The sequence below is a fragment of the Giraffa tippelskirchi genome, chromosome 4 (genome assembly GCF_054371585.1).
Source record: "Giraffa tippelskirchi isolate mGirTip1 chromosome 4, T2T-mGirTip1v1.2.pri, whole genome shotgun sequence".
Classification (NCBI taxonomy): Eukaryota; Metazoa; Chordata; class Mammalia; order Artiodactyla; family Giraffidae; genus Giraffa; species Giraffa tippelskirchi.
This window is the reverse complement of record NC_137278.1, coordinates 194,286,813-194,308,261: the sequence shown is the minus strand read 5'-3', so window position 1 is coordinate 194,308,261 and position 21,449 is coordinate 194,286,813. Positions and strand designations below refer to the sequence as shown.

Sequence of the window (21,449 nt, the reverse complement as noted above, 5' to 3'; positions counted from 1 at the left end):
TTCTAGTTTCATTCTTTTATAAGTGGTTGACCAGTTTTCCCAGCACCACTTGTTAAAGAGATTGTCTTTTTTCCATTGTGTATTCTTGCCTCCTTTGTCGAAGATAAGGTGTCCATAGGTGCATGGATTTATCTCTTGGCTTTCTATTTTGTTCCATTGATCTATATTTCTGTCTTTGTGCCAGTACCATACTGTCTTGATGACTGTGGCTTTGTAGTAGAGCCTGAAGTCAGGCAGGTTGATTCCTCCAGTTCCATTCTTCTTTCTCAAGATAGCTTTGGCTATAATTTTGATACTGTAGTAGATGTGCAGTCACTCCTTTCAGTTTTCATGACCATTTCTCTGATGAAAATTTTGAGGGTTTTGATAAGCTGCTGTGCCATTTTGATATCTATTTTTTGTGCAACGCCCTTTGAAGTCTTTTGCCCCTTTTAGTTCAGTTCAGTCACTCAGTCATGTCCGACTCTTTGCGACCCCATGAACCATAGCACACCAGGCCTCCCTGTCAGTCACCATCTCCCAGAGTCAACCCAAACCGATATCCATTGAGTCGGTGATGCCATCCAACCATCTCATCCTCTGCCGTCTCCTTCTCCTCCTGCCCTCAATCTTTCCCAGAATCAGGATCTTTTCCAATGAGTCAGCTCTTTGCATCAGGTGGCCAAAGTATTGGAGTTTCAGCCTCAACATCAGTCCTTCCAATGAACACCCAGGACTGATCTCCTTTAGGATGGACTGGTTGGCTCTCCTTGCAATCCAAACTTTAAAAATTTGCATTTTCTTGTCTGTCTTTTTCTTATTGATTTTTCAGTTTTTTAAGGTTTAAATCTCACAGTCTTTGTTAAGGGAACCTGGGAGGCTATAGAGACAGCTTCGTCACTCAGACAGACAGCTAAAAATTTCCCTTGGCCTTCAATTCCGATTGGTACAGAATCACAAGATCAGTCAGAGGTGAGAGTTTTGGACTTTTTGAAATCATTCCTGGACATGCATACTGTAAATGTACATGACCTTCCAGATTGCTAGGAATAGATTCAAAGTCCACTTTTCAAAATCCACATGCAACAGCACAAATAGGTATCAAAAATCTACCAATGAGTAAAATTTTTCCTTTTAAATTTTGGTCAGCTTTTTGTCTCCACGGATAGTATTGCTGCTTTAGAAAATGAAGCAGTTGTCACTGATGTTTTTGACAGACACCTATAGGAATTATGAAAAGAGTTGTTGTTGTGTTAGTCACTCAATCATCTCTGACTCTGTAAACCCATGGACTGTTGACCACTAGGCTCCCCTGTCCATGGGAGTCTCCAGACAAGAATACTGGAGTAGGTTGCCATTCCCTTCTTCAGGGGATCTTCCCCACCCAGGGATCAAACCAAGGTTTCCTGCATTGCAGGCAGATTCTTTATCGTTTGAGCCACTAAAGAAGCCCAGGAAAAGAGTAGATGGTTTTAAAGGGATCTCACCCGAAGAGATCCTTCCCTGGTGGCTCAGATGGTAAAGCATCTGGCTACAGTGCGGGAGACCTGTGTTCAATCCCCGGGTCAGGAAGAGCTGGAGAAGGAAATGGCAACTCATTCCAGTATTCTTGCCTAGAAACTCCCATGGATGGAGGAGCCTGGTAGGCTACAGTCCATGGGGTCGCAAAGAGTCATACACGACTGAGCGACTTCTCTTTCACTTTCACATCTGAAGAACTAGCAAGTTTTAGAAAGTGGAAACTGCGGTGGTGGTGGTGGGGGACCTCTTACCAGCAGAGGACTCTGTGCGACTGTGGTTACCACAAACAATAACAGCAATCTGATTTGTTTAGCCAGTAAGCTGACTATTTTGCAATCCCATGAACTATATCCTGCCAGGCTCCTCAGTCCATGGGATTTCACTCAGTTTTAAATATTCCATATTTTTATATGCCTAAAACTAAGATCATGGCATCTGGTCCCATCACTTCATGGCAAATAGATGGGGAAACAGTGGCTGACTTTATTTTTCTGGGCTCCAAAATCACTGCAGATGGTGATTGCAGCCATGACATTAAAAGACACTTACTCCTTGGAAGGAAAGTTATGACCAACGTAGATAGCATATTAAAAAGCAGAGACATTACTTTGTCAACAAAGGTCCATCTAGTCAATGCTATGGTTTTTCCAGTGGTCATGTAAGGATGTGAGAGTTGGACTGTAAAGAAAGCTGGGCGTTGAAGAATTGATGCTTTTGAACTGTGGTGTTGGAGAAGACTCTTGAGAGTCCCTTGGACTGCGAGGAGATCCAACCAGTCCATCCTAAAGGAGATCAGTCCTGGGTGTTCATTGGAAGGACTGGTGTTGAAGCTGAACTTTGGTCACTTGATGTGAAGAGCTGACTCATTTGAAAAGACCCTGATTCTGGGAAAGATTGAGGGCAGGAGAAGAAGGGATGACAGAGGATGAGATGGTAGGATGGCATCACCGACTCAACGGACATGGGTTTGGGTGGACTCCGGGAGCTAGTGATGGACAGGGAGGCCTGGCGTGCTGTGGTTCATGGGGTTGCAAAGAGTCAGACTGAGCAACTGAACTGAACTGAACTGAAATAAGCCATATTTCCCCAGTTTGGCTATGGGTCCTAGATCTGAAATGTAAAGACTTTGGTCAAAGTACTTAATTTCCTTGTGACTTGGTTTCCTTCTACATAATATGCAATAGCAATAACACCTAAGTCAGAGTTGTGAGAATTAAGTAAATCGATCATATTTATTTAGTCACTGATATATATAATATTTAGTCGCTCAGTCGTGTCTGACTCTTTGCGACTCCATAACTGTAGCTCGTCAGGCCCCTCTATGGAATTCTCAAGGCTAGAATACTGGAGAGATGCACCAAATAAAGCTGTTATAATTATTGCCATTTAAAAATTATGTTTATTGGAACAATATCATCATTCAGTGTGGACTTTTGTCACTTTTATATTTTTGTTGCTTTGGATAATATAAGGAACAAATGTCCTCAAACTTAGCCAAGTACTGTGAGTTGAAACTTGTGCCACATGGAATAAGGTATAATTCAGCAAAATGTGACTAAGGAAAGCCTGGAACAACAGTTCAGTGTCAGAGATAGAAAATAACCAACAAGTTTCTGAGCACTCTCCAATAAGTTTGAGAATTATTCAGAAGAAATTTCCTAAAGTCAGCATGAGACTTCAAGTAGTCTTATTTGGCTAGTTATAAAAGGCAATGGTAATCATTCAATAGGTCCTACTAAGCCTGTCCCTACTGAGGGTAACTTATAAAGTAGGTAAAATATTTTAAACCATATTAAAGGCATCAGTGAGATGGCAAAGTAATGAAAACTGGGATAATGCAAATCTAGAAGCTGAAACTACGAAAGAAGAGCTCCTTTATCCATAGAAAATTTTCAAAGATGGACAAAGAAACAGTTCCTGAACAAGACTTTGGTGTCTTAGAAGTGAGAATAATTCTGGTCTTTGAGTGGGATTGAGGGACTGAAAAATCAGTATATCTGGCTGGGTTGGTTCCCCAAAATCTACACCCAAGGACAAGAGTTTGCAATCTGGAAACTACTGACAATTTCAGTCAGATGATTCTTTGTTGTTGGGGGCTGTTCAGAAGCTTCCTTTACTTCTACCTTCTGTGTGCCAGGAGCAAACCTCCTCCTGCTTTACTCTGTACCATGTTGAAGGATCAAAAATATCTCTAGACATGGCTAAATATTCCTTTGAGGAACAAAATCCTCCCAGGTTGAAAAACACCACTGGAGGAGGAAGACTGATCTGAAAGCGGGCTGGTCTTTGAAGGGGACCAAGCTCAACTTCAAGCCCCTTCAGTATCTAAAGTTAAAGGAAGGGATCCTAGATTGTTCATGACTGTGATGATTTGCTAGAAGCAAATTTAACTTCTGCCAGATGCTAAAGAAAAATTATACTGAATGAGTTGTATAGGAGAGGAAGAGTTTATTGAAGCCTATTTTAGTAAGTGAAGAAATTGAAGTCAATTCTACTGAAACAAAAGGCAAGAGGATTTCCGAATGTTGGAGTCAGAAGGTGCTGGAGAATGTTAGAAGATAGTCAATGTACTTAGGCCATTTGTGTTGGCTAATTGGTGCTTATTTGCTCAACAGTATTTTAGACACCTTCTTCCATGGTAGCTCAGTGGTAAAAAAAAAAAAAAAAAAAAATCTGCCAGCAATGGGAGAGGCCTGGGTTTGGTCCCTGGGTGGGGAAGACTCCCTGGAGAAGGAAATGGCAACCCACTCCAGTATTCTTGCCTGGGAAATCCCATAGACAGAGGAGCTTGTGGGCTACAGTCTATGGGGGTCACAAAAAAAATTGAATAAAACTGAGCACAGCACATACATTTTGCTCTTAGGTTAGGTTCCTACCCTTCTATTGAAACTGGGAGGCAGGGGTGCTCTCTCCTTGGTGATCATACTCCAAAGGGATGTTCACAGGTGCTTGAGAAAAGTATTTCTGGGCTGTCAAACTTGCAAGAGACTGGAAGAAAATTTATATCTCAAAGCAACGGAGAAAGAATTTTCAATTACAAAATTTTTTGAATAAATGCTCTAAGAAGAGGGAGGTCAGGAGCCTGCAGTCAGGAAGAAATCTAAGATTTAGTTACTGTAAGAGGAATACTAAGCCTGGCTTGGTCAAAGAATATTGTTTCAGTTCTAAGACATTTATTACAGTCTTTCACAGACAAAATCTAGTACTCCACAACAGTGGCACAAAATGGGTATTTGAGTAAATAAGGTAACATGAAAAATAACAATTAGAAGTAATAGCATTTAAAGACCTCCAAGGGCTCTAAGTAAAATAAGTAAGTGAAGGTCGCTCAGTTGTGTCTGACTCTTTGTGACCCCATGGACAGTAGTCTATGGAATTCTCCAGGCCAGAATACTGGAGTGGGTAGCCTTTCCCTTCTCTAGGGGATCTTCTCAACTCAGGGATCGAACCCAGGTCTCCCACATTGCAGGTGGATTCTTTGCCAGCTGAGCCACAAGTATTAATAATCTTGAAAGTATTAATACAAAGTCAAGCAGACTTTGACACAGGAAAATCCAAATATAATTTAAAGAAAATTAGACTTGCATATAATTATTTCTTAAATATACATATTTTGTATTTTAAAATGAAATATAAATAGTTGAAAAATAGCATACTTAAAATGAGTTCAAGGAAATAAAATACATCAGAATTTAGACTGAAACTTGGAAATTACAAAAAATGGAATTTTAGAACTAAAAACTCTAATGATAAAATTAATATCTCAGAAGAAATGTAATTTTTTCTTAGTTTGATAATATGTATCACTACTATCACTCCTCCAAAAAGAATAAACAACCAAACAAGCAAAGAAAACTATATTAAACATCATGTTAAAGGTAATTGTTGAAAACTTTCTCTTTGAGATTGAGAATAAGACAAAATATTCACAGTCATCACATTTGCTTAACATGATTACTGATGGCCTTAGCAAATACAATAATTTTTTTAAAGTTATAAAGATTTGAAAGGAAAAAAACCAAGCACACATCAGCCATAGATGCAATCCCACTTAGAGAAAATCCAAGTAACCCTACCGATAAATTATTAGAATTAATAAGTGAGTTGAGATGTCCCTGGACACGCGAAATGAATATAAAAAAATCAGTTGTATTTGTATTCAACAGAAAGTAGCTGAAAATGAAAATTATTAGTTTTCTCTTGGTGCCATAACAAATTACTACAAATCTGGCATTTTAAAACCACACGTATTTATTATCTTGCCATTTGTATAACTCAGAAGTTCAGGCTCAGTGTGACTCAGTTCTCTCTGCTTAGGGTTTATGAGGCCAAAATCAAGGTGTCAGCAGGGCTTCCTTTCCCTGTGGAGGACCTCGGAAAGAAACACTCTGAAGCTTGTGCACGTAGTTGGGAATGCCAGTTTCTTTGGCTGAAGTGGTTTAATATTCACTTACTTGCTGACTGCCCGCCTCTCTCATCTTCTTAAGGCCAATGGCCTTCTCTATCCTGCTGTCTGCTCCATCTTCAAGCCAGAAAAAAATGCTTCTAATCTCTCTGACCTCTCCTTCAGGCCAGTCTCTCTAACTCTAGCCGGAGAAATTTCTCTGCTTTTAAAGTCTCATACACAGGCAGAGTTCAGAGATAGTGCAGGTTTGTTTCCAGACCACCACAATAAAGGATATGTCACCAGGAAACAAATCAGGCAGACTTTTTGGTTTCCTGATGCATATAAAAGTTATGTTTACATCATACTGAAGTCTCTTAGGCGAGCAATGAAAACTATTTTACTTCTGGGACTTCCCTGGTGCTCCAGTGGTTAGGACTTTGCCTTCTAGGGCAGAAGGTGAGAGTTTCACCCCTGGTTGGGGAGCTAAGATCCCACATGCCTTGAGGCAAAAAAAACAAAACAAAACATAAAAGAGAGACAAATTCAACAAAGACTTTAAAAATGGTCCACATAAAAAAAATCTTAAATAAACACTGCCGATAAATTCTAATCATCATCTGGACCATCAGTGAATCATAATCTTTTTGCAATAGAAACAGTCAAGATCATTGACCCTCAGGTCATCATACTAAATATAAAGAAATATTGCTAGAATTACCAAATAGTGACGCAGAGACATGAAGTGAGAAAATTCTGTTGAAAATATGGCACAGATAGGTTTGTTTGATGCAGAGTTGCCACAAGACTTCAAGATGTGAAAAATGCAGTAGGCAAAGCTCAATAAAACAAAGTATGTTCGTAATTAGTTTGGGGCTACCTAGAAAATTCAGGGTAATCTATCTGAAAGTCTATAACAGTAATTTCATCAGAATGTCTTGCTTGTAATATGACATACTCATATTTTCCAAAATCATTAATTTTGGGGGGGATTATCTTGCCTAATGTGGGGATGTGTGCTTAGTCGCTTTGGTCGTGTCTGACTCTTTGCAACACTGTGGACCATATCCTTATTGCAAAAAAAAGAATTAAATTGAAGTAAGTGGGGAAAGTAAGTTCATCCTAAAGGAGATCAGTCCTGGCTGTTCATTGGAAGGACTGACGTTGAAGCTGAAACTCCAATACTTTGGCCACCTGATGCGAAGAGCTGACTCATTGGGAAAGACCCTGATTCTGGGAAAGATTGAGGGCAGGATGAGAAGGGAACGACAGAGGATGAAATGGCTGGATGGCATCACCGACTCGATGGACAGAGGTTTGGGTGGACTTAGGGAGTTGGTGATGGACAGGGAGGCCTGGCATGCTGCAGTTCATGGGGTTGCAAAGAGTCGGACACGACTGAGCGACTGAACTGAATTGAAGTGGGGAAAACCACAAGACCATTCAGGTATGACCTAAATCAAATCCCTTATGATTATAAGTGGAAGTGACAAATAGATTCAAGGGATGAAGTCTGATAGACAGAGTGCCTGAAGAACTATGGATGGAGGTTCATGACATCATACAGGAAGCAGTGATCAAGACCATCCCCAAGAAGAAGAAATGCAAAAAGAAAAATGGTTGTCTGAGAAGGCCTTACAAATAGCTGAGAAAAGAAGAGAAGTGAAAGGCAAAGAAGAAAAGGAAAGATATACCCATTTGGATAGAGAGTTCCAAAAACTAGCAAGGAGAGATAAGAAAGCTCTTCTCAATGATCAATGCAAAGAGATAGAGGAAAACAATAGAATGGGAAAGACTAGAGATCTCTTCAAGAAAATTAGAGATACCAAGGGAATATTTCATGCAAAGATGGGCACAATAAAGGACAGAAATGGTATGGGCCTAACAGAAGCAGAAGATATTAAGAAGAGGTGGCAAGAATATACAGAAGAACTATACAAAAAAGACCTTCACGACCGAGATAACCATGATGGTGTGATCACCCACCCAGAGCCAAACATCTTGGAATGTGAAGTCAAGTGGGCCTTAGGAAGCATCACTACGAACAAAGCTAGTGGAGGTGATGGAATTCCAGCTGAACTATTTCAAATCCTAACAGATGATGCTGTGAAAGTGCTTCACTCAATACGCCAGCAAATTTGGAAAACTCAGCAGTGGCCACAGGACTGGAAAATGTCAGCTTTCATTCCAATCCGTTAGAAAGGCAATGCCAAAGAATGTTCAAACTACTGCACAATTGCACTCATCTCACACGCTAGCAAAGGAATGCTCAAAATTCTCCAAGCCAGGCTTCACCAATACGTGAACCATAAACTTCCAGATGTTCAAGTTGGATTTAGAAAAGGCAGAGGAACCAGAGATCAAATTGCCAACATCTGTTGGATCATTGAGGGTTGGATCAAGAGGGTTCCCCCAAAATTCTACTTCTGCTTTATTGACTACACCAAAGCCTTTGACTGTGTGGATAAGAACAAACTGTGAAAATTCTTCAAGAGATGGGAATGCCAGACCACCTTACCTACCTCCTGAGAAATTTGTATGCAGGTCAAGAAGCAACAGTTAGAACTAGACATGGAACAACAGACTGGTTCCAAATAGGAAAAGGAGTACATCAAGGCTGTCTATTGTCATCCTGCTTATTTAACTTATATGCAGAGTACATCATGAGAAATGCCAGGCTGGATGAAGCACAAGCTGGAATCAAAATTGCCAGGAGAAACATCAATTACCTCATATATGCAGATGACATCATCCTTATGGCAGAAAGCAAAGAAGAACTAAAGAGCATCTTGATGAAAGTGAAAGAGGAGAGTGAAAATATTGGCTTAAAACTCAACATTCAGAAAAGTAAGATCATGGCATCCAGTCCCATCACTTCATGGCAAATAGATGGGGAAACAGTGGAAATAGTGACAGACTTTATTTTTGTGGGCTCCAAAATCACTGCAGATAGTGACTGAAGCCTTGAAATTAAAAGATCCTTGCTGCTTGGAAGAAAAGTTATGACCATCCTAGACAGCATATTAAAAAAGCAGAGACATTACTTTGCCAACAAAGGTCCATCTAGTCAAAGCTATGGTTTTTCCAGTAGTCATGCATGGATGTGAAAGTTGGACTATAAAGAAAGCTGAGTGCCTAAGAATTGATGCTTTTGATCCGTGATATTGGAGAAGACTCTTGAGAGTCCCTTGGACTGTAAGGAGATCCAACCAATCCATCCTAAAAGAAATCAGCCCTGAATATTCATTGGAAGGACTGATGCTGAAGCTGAAGCTCCAATATTTTGGCCACCTGATGTGAAGAACTGACTCATTTGAAAAGACCCTGATGCTGGGAACGATTGAAGGTGGGAGGAGAAGGGGATGACAGAGGATGAGATGGTTGGATGGCATCACTGACTTGATGGACTTGAGTTTGAGCAAGCTCCAGGAGTTGGTGATGGACAGGGAAGCCTGGCATGCTGCAGTCCATGGGGTTGCAAAGAGTTGGACATGACTGAACGACTGAACTGAACTAGGGTTCAGTTTGAGCTAAGTACTGTTCTAAGTCCATTTTCTTGTATTAACTAACTTAATTTCTAGCTAATAATGAAATTTCTACCAAATTCTAAATAAACAGCTGGTTAACTGGAGAGGTAAAAATGAAACTCAGACAACATTTGCATCGACATGTACACACTACTATATTTAAAATGGATAACCAGCAAGGGCCTATTGTATAACACAGGGAACTGTGCTCAATGTTACGTGGCATCCTTAATGGGAGGGGATTTTGGGGAAGAATAGATGCATTTATAGGTATGGCTGAGTCCCTTCGTTGTTCACCTGAAACTATCACATTATTAATCATCTATATTCCAATACAAAATAAAAAAGTTTAAAAAAAGAAAAGAATAAAGTTATAGAGTGAAAAATTTTTAACTGACATAAATTCCTCTCAAGTCAATTAGACTATTTACTGAACTTTTGCTCTATATAGCTCTCTGAAAACACACGTGAAAACAACTTTCCAGGTACAAATCATTAAAAACTTAAGGTTTCATAATAGGTATGTCTTCAAAAAATGTTATATTATTCTGTTTCTTCCTTTCTAGTATGAGATGTAAGTTTTAATATACTTTGTAGGAATCACCACTTTTTAGAAACCATTTTGTTTATTTTACTTTTATTTTAACATACATAAAGGCAGCTTATAATTGTACTGGATACAAAAGACAAACAAATAAACACACTTTATTGCACTTAGGAAATACTTCACATGAAGTATTGCACATGATAGAATTGTATCAGGAAAGACACAAATTGATAAGCATATAGAACTATTATTATTCCAGATTTGAACAATACAGACTTTTTCCTGATAGAGATTTGCCACATCACATATTGCACATTTTCCAACACTTTAATCTGTTTTACAAATATTCCTCATATTCTTTGTTTTTGTCCTTATCTTTGTGAGAGACTATATAAGGCAATAATTTATATACCATTGAAAAAGACAAGCTTACAGTGAAGAAGTGAAAAAAATAACATAAATACTTAACCACCCCATTCTTTGGGGGAGAAATGACAAAAAAACTTGACAAACTTCTTTAAAAAGAGAGAAATATCACAAAGCTTCATTTCATAAGCATTTGCCCATTTACTAATGTCCTTGGCGTTAGTAAAATGCATTTAGACTAAATCTCTGTGCTACCAGTTAAAATTTCCTTTGTTTACATTCAGTTTTTAATACCACCGTCTAATTCCTTCATACAGTACAAATGCATGAAGGGCATACATTGCTTGTAGTCATTCAACAATAAATAATAACTCTAAACTTAGTTGTTTTATTATCTCTGAATCAAAAATATATAAAGTGCACTCAAAAGCTTTGAAGTCATTTTTCTCATCCTTGGACAAGATTTATCAGTCAACCTGTGACACTTTCAGATCATGGCAGGAGTACTCCATAATACAGACATGCCTGGAATTTTTCTCCCTTTTTTCCAGTCTTGTGTGGAAGAAAGTTTCCCAAATAATACAAAGTTTTCTTTTCACAAAGTCTTTATGGGACACTTCTGACCAGAGAGCGGCATTTGTCCACACTTGTCACATTTCCTAGAGTTCCATGTTAGAATGTCTATAAGCAAAGATGATTTCTCTTTATTTGGAGGGTTTGCTACATATCCATTGTAAATTCTTGTCACATTCTGTGCTGCTGACCTCTGTACTGTTCAGAACTGCACAGTTCTCAGACCCCGTAAGGTTGAACCTATCAAACAATAAAGAAACCGGAATTAGTTTCAGCCCATCATTTCCGTTCAGTTATATGAAAATCAACTTTGTGGTGGTGGTGATGGCTTCTGCTTTTTTTTTAAGCTGGAATGCATGAGGCAAGTATGCCAGTCAAATGATCACAGAACAATCTGTAGAGGCAGTAGACAAAGATGGAAAAGAATAGTATGTGGAGAGAAGATACAAACATAAGAGCAAAGGGCTCCATTCATTTGGCTGGTGTGTCACTGCAGGAGTGACTCTTGTTCATTTTTGAGTGCACAAACCCTACGAGAGACTTCGCAGGAAGTGCACACATTCAACAATCATGCATATTAATTCATACAATTTTGAGGGTAACAGCCCCTGGTGCCCATTTGTGGATGTGGGGCAAACTAAGGATTCTTTTTTCTAGAAATTTAAACTAATTCTCTGAATCTCATTTTCATGAAACTAGAGACCTAGGAGTTCATTCACATCTGAGTGACAAAGATTAACACTTAATTTATACAGTGTCCTTCAAACTTGAAAATGTACAGGTAATGGAAATAAAGTCAACATCTTTAATTCTGGGGCAAGTTTTCTCTCAGATCCAGAGAAGCTTCTAATTATCAATAGGTATTGGAAATATTGTTGTTTATCCCTGTGGATATGAGAACTGGGAATGTTAAAAGGGACTTCCTTTCCAAAAACTAGCTTGTCAATAAAATACAAATATTAGATTGGAAATTTTTTTCACATCATCATAATTATACCTGGAATATTTGAATCTTATTTCACTAAAATTTACTGGGATCAAATTACTAGAAGTACTTATCATATGAACTCCAAGCAGATAAAAAAGGATAATATTACTATGAAAGCCCTAGGAATTTCACAGTTTAGCTGTCCTCAACCATTTCAGTACCAGGGACAGGTTTCATGGAAGATAATTTCTCCATGGACTGGGGCAGGGGGATGGTTTCAGAATGATTCGAGCACATTACATTTATGGTACACTTTATTTTATTTTATTTTTTATCAGCTCCACTTTGAATTATCAGGTATTAGATCCTGGAAGTTGGAGACCCTTCCCATAGAGTATAACATACAAAAGAGAATGTTAAAGCTCTGCTTCTAAGAGTGTAACCTTCATATAGAACAACACTTTGAAAGAAAAACAGGGAAGCTGCCAGCTTTGGAAGCTGGCAGCCCTGGGAGCATAAAGAGGTATCTTGAAACTCACCAGTTGTTAAATTCTTGGCCATTTGACCATTTCCACGTCTGGCCAGCTTCATTTTTCAGCCCAATCCAGTATTCAGCTCCATCCGTATGTTGTTTTAAAAATTTCTTGAAGAAAGAACAAAGGAAGTGTATGTTAAACCACCCCTCCTGATAAGTGTGTAATAAATTCTGTTTCTCTAATCTGCAACTAGTAAGCATTGTAGCTCAGCTGATCATTTGTATTAACTAACGATTAATAGTGCTATGTGGGTTCAGCTCATATGGATTTCTGGACTTTGAAGCTAAACACGTTACACTTAAAGACTACACTGGACTCTCATTTGAACCTCAGACTGATCATGTGGTTTCCTGTGACTAAGTTTTCCCGGGTCAGAGACAGACAGAATGTCTACACTTAGAAGGAAACAAAAGAAAATCATGGATTAGCTATATAAAATAAACAAGAATACCAATACTTTATGGAATTCTTTTTGAATGCTATCTTACCATGTCCTCTTCAGAATCAATGACAGCAAGAGTGGCACCGTGTTTGGAGCAAGAGTTTTGGGCCAAGGTCCAGTTCTTTGCTGTCTTGAAAATATGATAGCATTTCCCCTCGTGTCTAATCCAATCATCTGAGCATAGAAACACATGGGTGTTTGGTGGTGCTGATGACACATATTGTCCCGGACAGTTGTACTGGCCCACTGTGAACATAAAAATGGTTTGTTTTAGCAGCACAAGGAACCAAATACCCATAGGGTACAAAGTAGTTCAGGGATACTCTATGAGGTGATAAAGGAAGAGAGGAAAGAAGATGAATTAAAAAAAAAATTAATGGAAGTATAGTTGATGTATAATGTATTAGCTTCAGGTGTACAGCACACTGATTCAGAATTATTATAGGTTATACTCCATTTAAAGATATAAAAAAGGGAAGGTAAATTCCGTAAAGAGCAAGAAGGCAGTTTTTCACTTTATCTGATCTCTTATTGTACCTCATCATCATTGTATAAGGTCTAAGAAATAAGAGGGTCAGAAAATGGAGGGGAAATTTAAAAATTTTGAAAAGAGTCTTTTGACTCTATTTGAAATGGGATATAAGGTATTGGGGTTGGCTGAAAAGTTGGTTCCAGGTAACAGAAAAACCAAATGAATTTTATGGTCAGCCCAGTACATTATAAATTCCAATTAAGGTTTTGCATCTGAATGCAGAGGGGGAAGTATTTGAAGATGTAATAGGTATAACTCTATATGGAGAGGTGGAGGAGAGAATACTAGCAGAGTAGCAATTCAGAATACAAAAAGGCTTATGGCTGGGGATGTATCCTAACATTGTAAGATTTCATGTGTGTATAAAACACAAATGTATCCTGGTATAGCTGTATGTTTCAAATACCATAACAAAACTAGCTCTTGGAAGCTTCTAGAGATATTCTTAATTATCTCAATTATCCATACTCACCACTGTATGTCTTTTGAGATAGAGACTGTCGAATTCCTGATTAATCTATGGCTTAGATATTATTTTTTAATCAACAATGAATGGGCAGCCCACATTTTCCCAGTTAAATGTCTATTCGTTTAGAATCTAAATCAGCCCATTTTGTTCCAGAGTTAAATATCTTCTCACATGTAATTTTTCCCCATAGTATTTTATAAATCACAGACAATTTTTAATAGTTCTAAAGCACTAGAAAACTAGAAAAGTATTGTATCAGTTATCTAAGGAATGTGGAACCATATTTTATATTTCCTAGGAAATTGACCATGTATGAAAAGTGAGATGATCTAAGATTAATCAGAATTTTTGATGAACTCACAAAGTGCAGACTCACCTGATAGAGCAATGAGAGCTATGATGAGAGTGGTGATGAAGACCACGTTTACTACAGCACATGGGATAGGAACTTGAATGGACCCTTCATGATATGTTGCAGAGTAAGTCCCAGTGGCATGACCTGAAGAGAGAAAGTGGATGATGAGGCAGGCTATAGAAGTAAGAAAGAGACATTTGATTTTCTCTTGAGGCATTTAAAAAAAAATATTATATTCTCCCTACCTTCTTATATGAAATTTATAAGTTATATTTCCTCAAATTTTGAATAAGTTATTTTTGGCTAGAAATGAAACAATCCAGTCACAATAATGAGATTATAAAGTATTTCCCCAAATATGTACTCAATAGCTGTGAAAATTCAGTATATATTAAAATTGTATTCTTTAAGGTTAAACTAGACAATGAGATGCTGCTTTCCTTCAAAGCAATTTACTATGCAATGGATATTAAGACAACATTTGCTTCTTCTGAGGGTTGTTTTTCCCAGCATAGATCTGCTTTCAAATTTTCCAAGAGAAGACTTTACTTCACTCCTATCTGGTTCTATTTCTCTCAACTTGTTAAAGCAAATCTTTATTTTCTCATCAGCATACAACTGTTACCAGAAGCAATGCTTGGTAGTTAGGGTAGCAAGTTCAGAGCTCTCTGTCTAGTTTCACTTCTCACCATGTGAGACTCAATGAAGGGGCTCAAATTCAATGCAGGAACATCTCTAGTTCCTCAGCAGGTACCAATGCATCCAAGTAGCTCATGGATGCCAGAGTCCATTGGCTTATCCATTGGACTCACACTGTTGGCTTGGACATCCGGTGGGTAAGCTGTGGAGGTGATTCTCTGATTTTACGTTATATCCATTAGTTAGGGCTATTGTTATTCACAGTTTGTTTTATCACCTAGGCAACAAAACACTCCCTTAAGAGTACGCTTCCACTTTGGTTACAAGCCCTGTCCATTAACGGAGAAATTTGAAAACAAATCCTCTAGTACATATTGAATCCCCGAAGGGTGGTGCTCAAAGATTGTTCACACTGATAAAGCTACAAGAGCAGCATAGATTAAATATTCACAAATCAAATATTCAATAGAAGATTGGGATGATTTCAGGAAAAGTTCAGAATTCCTACAATTAATTCCTTCTTATTTCAACTATGCTATTATTGAAATGTTTTATCCTTAAATATACTTTTTCTTTCAGGAAGCTCAGCTGAGTCATCAAGTTATGGGTATCTGATCACCAAAAAATTTGTGTGGCTTGCAATATCCACACTTGATTCTGTGTTCCTAAGTGAAAGATAGGTTTATCAGAGGCAATGAATGCTTTTCTAAAGCAAACCACGCTAGTAGACACATACTCAGAAAACAACCCCTTCCTCTAGATATTTTCACCTCTGTTGTCCAGAACACATTCTTTGTTACTGGATAGTTGTGTTTACAAGTACACTCTAATTCCTACCTTCTAGTGTTTGGGGCACCTCATTAACATGAGAGGAAGAGAGAGAGAAATGAATAAGTCAAGAAAGCTTCACCAAAAAAGCTATTGGAAAACAATGGGAAAATCCTGGTGACAAGAGATGAAAAGGTCTGTGGATAGATTAGACAAATAGAAAAGGAGAAAAATGATATAGCAAAGGGAATCATATTTTGATGAAAAATAAAAGAAAGGAATAAAAATGTCTGATTCATATAGGATTTGAAGTCCACGATTGGAAAGGTAAAATAGAAAAGTGAGTGCCAAAGAAGTGATGCTTGCAAATTGTGGTGCAGAGGGACTCTTGCGAGCCCCATGGACTTCTAGATCATACCAGTCAATCCTAAAGGAAATCAACTCTGAATATTCACTGGAAAGACTGATGCTGAAGCTCCAATACTTTGGCCACCTGATGCAAAGGGCCGACTCATTGGAAAAGACCGTGATGCTGGTAAAGATTGAAGGCAGGAAGAGAAGGGGGCAGCAGAGAAAGAGATGGTTAGATAGCATCACTGACTCAAGAGACATGAATATGCGCAAATTCTGGGAAACAGTGGAGGACGGGGAGCCTGACATGCTGCAGTCCATGGGTTCACAAAGAGTTACACACAACTTAGTGACTGAACAGCAACAACAACAAATAGAAAAGTGAAATGGAGGGTAAGAGTCCCCATAAGACTAGAGAAGAAGATTGTATTTTCAAGAATTCTTTATGAGGTTCTCACAATAAGTTGCCTTTGGACACTATAAATATTCAGATGCTTATATGGCTATTCTCTCAAAGTCTGGAAACCTGTGTTCCCAGCAACTGGAGGATGTTTTCTTGAGAACACAAGATAAAGCCCACGAAAAGCACACAATGGTACAAGGTTCAGCCAGTCAAGAACGTAATTATTTATATGAAAAATAGAATTTGTCATAAAGAGAGGCAGTGCTTCCTAGGGGATGTCCAGATGGCTATGGAAAAATGATAGACAATTCACTGGGCTAGGGAGGGGATTTTCTAATTAAATCTGAAAAACTGAGATGGTATAAAATAAAACAAAGAGCTAGATCTTTAAGGAGTTTCTAAAATTCACCCTTGTTATTTCCTTTCGAGTCTCAGGTATTCTGTGTTCACGTAGCTAAAGAAATATTTACTTCTTCCCATTTTCTCTTTTATCCTGCTCAAATGGAACATAGCCAAGTTTTTCCGCAAAAGGCAAGCTTGATTTTCTCCCTAACTACTGTTATATATCATAGATAGATAGATATAGATATTACCAATATTTAGAGAATAAGACTTGACTTACTTTGTTGTTCTCTTTTCAGGTGCAAGGAGCTGGTCTCTGTTGCAGAAAAACTTTCAGAAGTCATCTTTATCCTTGTCACAATCCCCCTGGTTAATCCCAGGTGGAGCCAACCTACAGTGAAAGTCTCTGCTGGAGCTCTTGTTCCCTCTCTGAGTCTTTGAGGTAGCTCAGCGTTTATATTCAGCTACGTTGTCTCCACCCCCTTCCTCTCACCTCCTAATCGCTCACATACTCCTGTTCTCTTTAATTTATGCTCCAGAGGCCGAGACAGTTGACAATATGTTGTTGTGGTGAGCTATGTTTTTTCCCTGACATCTGAAATGTGCTTTCTCACAACTGTAGGTGCAGCATGAAGAGGCAAGCGGGAATTTCCCAGAATCTGAGATATCCTTTTTAAATTTGTAGAAAACAAATAGTTTAGGAAATAGAATATCCAAGTAAAGAATTAAAAGTTAGAGATTCCTATCTTTGAGATGGAAATAATTTGAAGAGTCTTATTTCCCTGGAATCCCATTCATTCATTAAATCATACATTTAACAACTAATATTCACTGAACATCTGCTATGAATCCAACATAGAAGATTTGGGTTTAGAAGATTTATTGTTGGCTAAGAAATTTAAGACATCGATCCTCATGGATCTTTCTCCAGTCTGGAAGTGTTTTACTTAGCGAGCTATAAACTGGCTTTTAGAAATGTGTCATTCACTTCTTCCCTGGAAACTAGTTTCTTAAGTTATCATCTAGTAAGTAGTTGCTTTAATGCAGGAAATAGAAACCTTGTGGCTGGAACTTCCTTTCTATGTTCTAAAATTGTTTATCTTAGATGATCTATTTCATTTATCTTCTCAATTTTCATGTTATATATCACTGTCATTTGGACTGCCTTATTTCCCCTCAGTAATATCTTTTTATTCTATTTTTCTCTCATTTGCTAGATTAGAGTATAATTACTATAAAAATATATTTCCATAGAATCAACGGCATCCAGAGAAGTTATTAAGCTCAATGCAAATTAAATGCAGAATGTCTATATCTGGTGATTTAAGGAGAGGATCAAAATACTGCTCTAATTAATAATTTTAGTACCCTCAAATTTTGTCATGAATGTGACTTTAGAGTAAAGATAGTCTGTTTTCAGAATAGAGCCTTTGTGAAAATGTTATGGTCAAGTGGGTGGGAAATTACCATCTACTGTAGGCTTGGGCTTCCCTTGTAGTTCAGTTGGTAAAGAACCTGTCTGGAATGCAGGAGATCCAGGTTCAATTTGTGGTTTGGGAAGACCCCCTGGAGGAGTAAATGGCAACCCACTCCAGTATTCTTGCCTGGAGAATCCCATGGACAGAGGAGCCAGGCAGGCTACAGTCCATGGGGTTGCAAGAGTCGGACACAACTTAGCAAGTACACCACCACTGTAGGCTAGTAATTACCATCTACTGTAGGCTAATTAGATGATGCAAAAGGCATGGGTTCAATCCCTGGTGGGGAACTAGGATCCTGCATGCCGTGTGGTGTGGCTAAATATTTTAAAAAGAGGAAAGCAAATACACACTCGATCGTCATTGCTATATGTCTCTTCCAATGTAAAGCAGGACTTTTCAACAGCTTATTGGATGAGCACAGAAATCATGTTCCAGTTCTACCATTTTCGAATGTATGTTTTCCTCTCTGATGATTTCCATGTAAGTGTGAAACTAATTTTCATAACTGGACACTGACTACCTGTGAAATTTGAATGTCGCAGAACAATTAGCAGGCTACGATCAGGAGAAAGAGTGCAGTCTTAACATGTCAATAATTATCTCCCACAATGGTCCCTCTTGTTCCTCATGGGCCAGCTATGCTGTCACTCTGTTCCTCGAAAATGATAAAGTTCTTTTCATTTTATAGAAGGCACTCTTGCTTTTGTTTCCTTCGCTCTCAGATTTTTTTATGGCTATGTCTTTCTTCTCATTTATATTTACCTCACACGTACTCAGTAAGACCTTCCATGAACACCTGCACAAACTATCTTCCATAGTCAAAGAATGCTCAAGCTACTGCACAACTGCACACATCTCACATGCTAGTAAAGTAATGCTCAAAATTCTCCAAGCCACGTTTCAACAGTACAGAAACCGTGAACTTCCAGATGTTCAAGCTGGTTTTAGAAAAGGCAGAGGAACCAGAGATCAAATTGCCACCAACTGTTGGATTACTGAAAAAGCAAGAGAGTTCCAGAAAAGCATCTATTTCTGCTTTATTGACTACGGCAAAGCCTTTGACTGTGTGGATCACAATAAACTGTGGAAAATTCTGAAAGAGATGGGAATACCAGACCACCTGACCTGCCTCTTGAGAAATCTGTATCCAGGGGAAGCAACAGTTAGAACTAGACACGGAACAACAGACTGGTTCCAAATAGGAAAAGGAGCGCATCAAGGCTGTCTATTGTCACTCTGCTTATTTAACTTATATGCAGAATACATCATGAGAAATGCTGGACTGGATGAAGCACAAGCTGGAATCAAGATTGCCAGGAGAAATATCAATAACCTCAGATATGCAGATAACACCACCATTATGGCAGAAAGCGAAGAATAACTAAACAGCCTCTTGATGAAAGTAGAAGAGGAGAGTGAAAAAGTTGGCTTAAAACTCAACATTCAGAAAACTAAGACCATGGCATCCAGTCCCATCACTTCATGGCGAATAAATGGGGAAACAGTGGAAACAGTGACAGACTTTATCTTTTTGGGCTCCAAAATCACTGCTGATGGTGATTGCAGCCATGAAATTAAAAGATGCTTATTCCTTGGAAGGAAAGTTATGACCAACCTAGACAGCATAGTAAAAAGCAGGGACATTACTTTGCCAAGAAAGGTCCATCTAGTCAAAGCTATGTTTTTTCCAGTAGTCATGTATGGATGTGAGAGTTGGACTATAAAGAAAGCTGAGCACCTAATAATTGATGCTTTTGAACTGTGGTGTTGGAGAAAACTCTTGAGAATCCCTTGGACTGCAAGGAGATCCAACCAGTCCATTCTAAAGGAAATCAGTCCTGAATATTCATTGGAAGGATTGATGTTTAAGCTGAAGCTCCAATACTTTGGCCACCTGATGTGAAGAACTGATTCATTTGAAAAGACCCTGATGCTGGGAAAGATTGAAGGTGAGAGAAGAAGGGGATGACAGAGGATGAAATGACTGGATGGCATCACCAATTCAACGGACATGAGTTTGAGTATACTCCGGGAGTTGGTGATGGACAGGGAGGCCTGGTGTACTGTGGTCCATGGAATCACAAAGAGTCGAACACAACTGAGGGACTAACTCAACTGAGTCACTGTTCTCTCACTCCTTTAGTTTATAGACCATATCATCATCTGAGATTTTGTTTTTAATTTTTGCATAAATACATATTTTTTAAACTAATAATTGTTAATATTTACTTCTCTCACTGGGAAGTAAGGTCTTTAAGAGCAGGAACGTGGTTGTCTTTTACAACAATGCATCTCTAGTACCTAGGATAGAGCTTAGAACACAGGAGTTCAATGAATACTTGCTGGATGGATACATGAAATAATCTATGTGAATATCAACTCAAGCACTTCTTATCCATGCAGATTTGCAGATATACAACTCTACTTGACTTTGGCTTTGTTATGTGTCGATGAAAATATTAGTATCCAACTTATAAGGCTTTTATAAAGAAAACATCATAAATGAGAAAATTAGTTTTCTACCACTGTGTTTGTATAGATTAGGCCTTTAATGATAAGTGAAGGAATAACAGTTTGATTCAGATCATGGGAAAGAAAAATTCCTCCTTTGATGAAAGATGTTAACGGATAATAACTGAGCAGTCACGGTATAGTTGCTGATATGATGTAATGTGACTCTTGTCTGTCTAGACTACAGACAAGAAAGTTGTAGTCTCTTATAACCAACTCTAACAGCTTTTGTGACACTAAAACACTTATTTGTGTTCAAGTTTTCTTGTTTCTTCTGTCATAATCAGGTGAATGGATACTATACATATATACTTATATAAACATGTTTATTATACATGCATATGCATAAATACTTTATACATATTATATATTTATGTACAGCGTATATAATAACACATGTATACTATATGTACTACATGTTATATGCATTACTATGTAATACATGTAATAGATCTTCCCTATATATATATGTATAATATATATATTATATGTTACATGTGCCATTGTACATAGAAAACTGATGTCTAGAGATCTTATTTTATGAAAATAAATGTCTTTAAATGTTATAACATTGATCAAAATCTGTTATTTTTGTTCTGAAATCATTTTTCTCTATTTGTTTTTTATGAGAGCAGTATTTTGTTGAAATTAGCACTTTTCGAGATGGGAGTAAGCAGACTCTGAAAACATGAAAACCAATCAAATTACCAAGAACATATGTTATCGGTGGGCTGTTTAGGTGTATCCACTGGCCCTCATACTATTCAGTTCAATACTTAATTAAATACCTCATAC

At 38.1% G+C, this 21,449-nt stretch overlaps 1 protein-coding gene across 1 annotated transcript; it reads right to left on the bottom strand.

Annotated features, from left to right (window-relative positions):
• Window positions 1-10,018: 10,018 nt before the first annotated feature.
• On the bottom strand, window positions 10,019-17,093 carry CD69 (CD69 molecule). The gene is made up of 5 exons (XM_081587364.1): window positions 16,943-17,093; window positions 14,181-14,303; window positions 12,850-13,049; window positions 12,365-12,468; window positions 10,019-11,137 (listed from the first exon to the last, which is right to left on the bottom strand). Exons 1-5 carry the CDS (start codon window positions 17,004-17,006, stop codon window positions 11,029-11,031), a joined length of 600 nt encoding a protein of 199 aa, XP_081443490.1. The 5' UTR covers window positions 17,007-17,093; the 3' UTR covers window positions 10,019-11,028.
• Between the last annotated feature and the right edge of the window lie 4,356 nt (window positions 17,094-21,449).

Bases quoted from the DNA above. Each gene is read 5' to 3' on its own strand.
- CD69 (XM_081587364.1), bottom strand. From the start codon at position 17,006: ATGACTTCTGAAAGTTTTTCTGCAACAGAGACCAGCTCCTTGCACCTG. The intron at 14,304-16,942 runs GTAAGTCAAGTC...TTCTCTCTTCAG, and splicing joins CCTGAAAAGAGAACAACAAA to GTCATGCCACTGGGACTTAC. The intron at 13,050-14,180 runs GTGAGTCTGCAC...TTATGTTCACAG, and splicing joins AGCTCTCATTGCTCTATCAG to TGGGCCAGTACAACTGTCCG.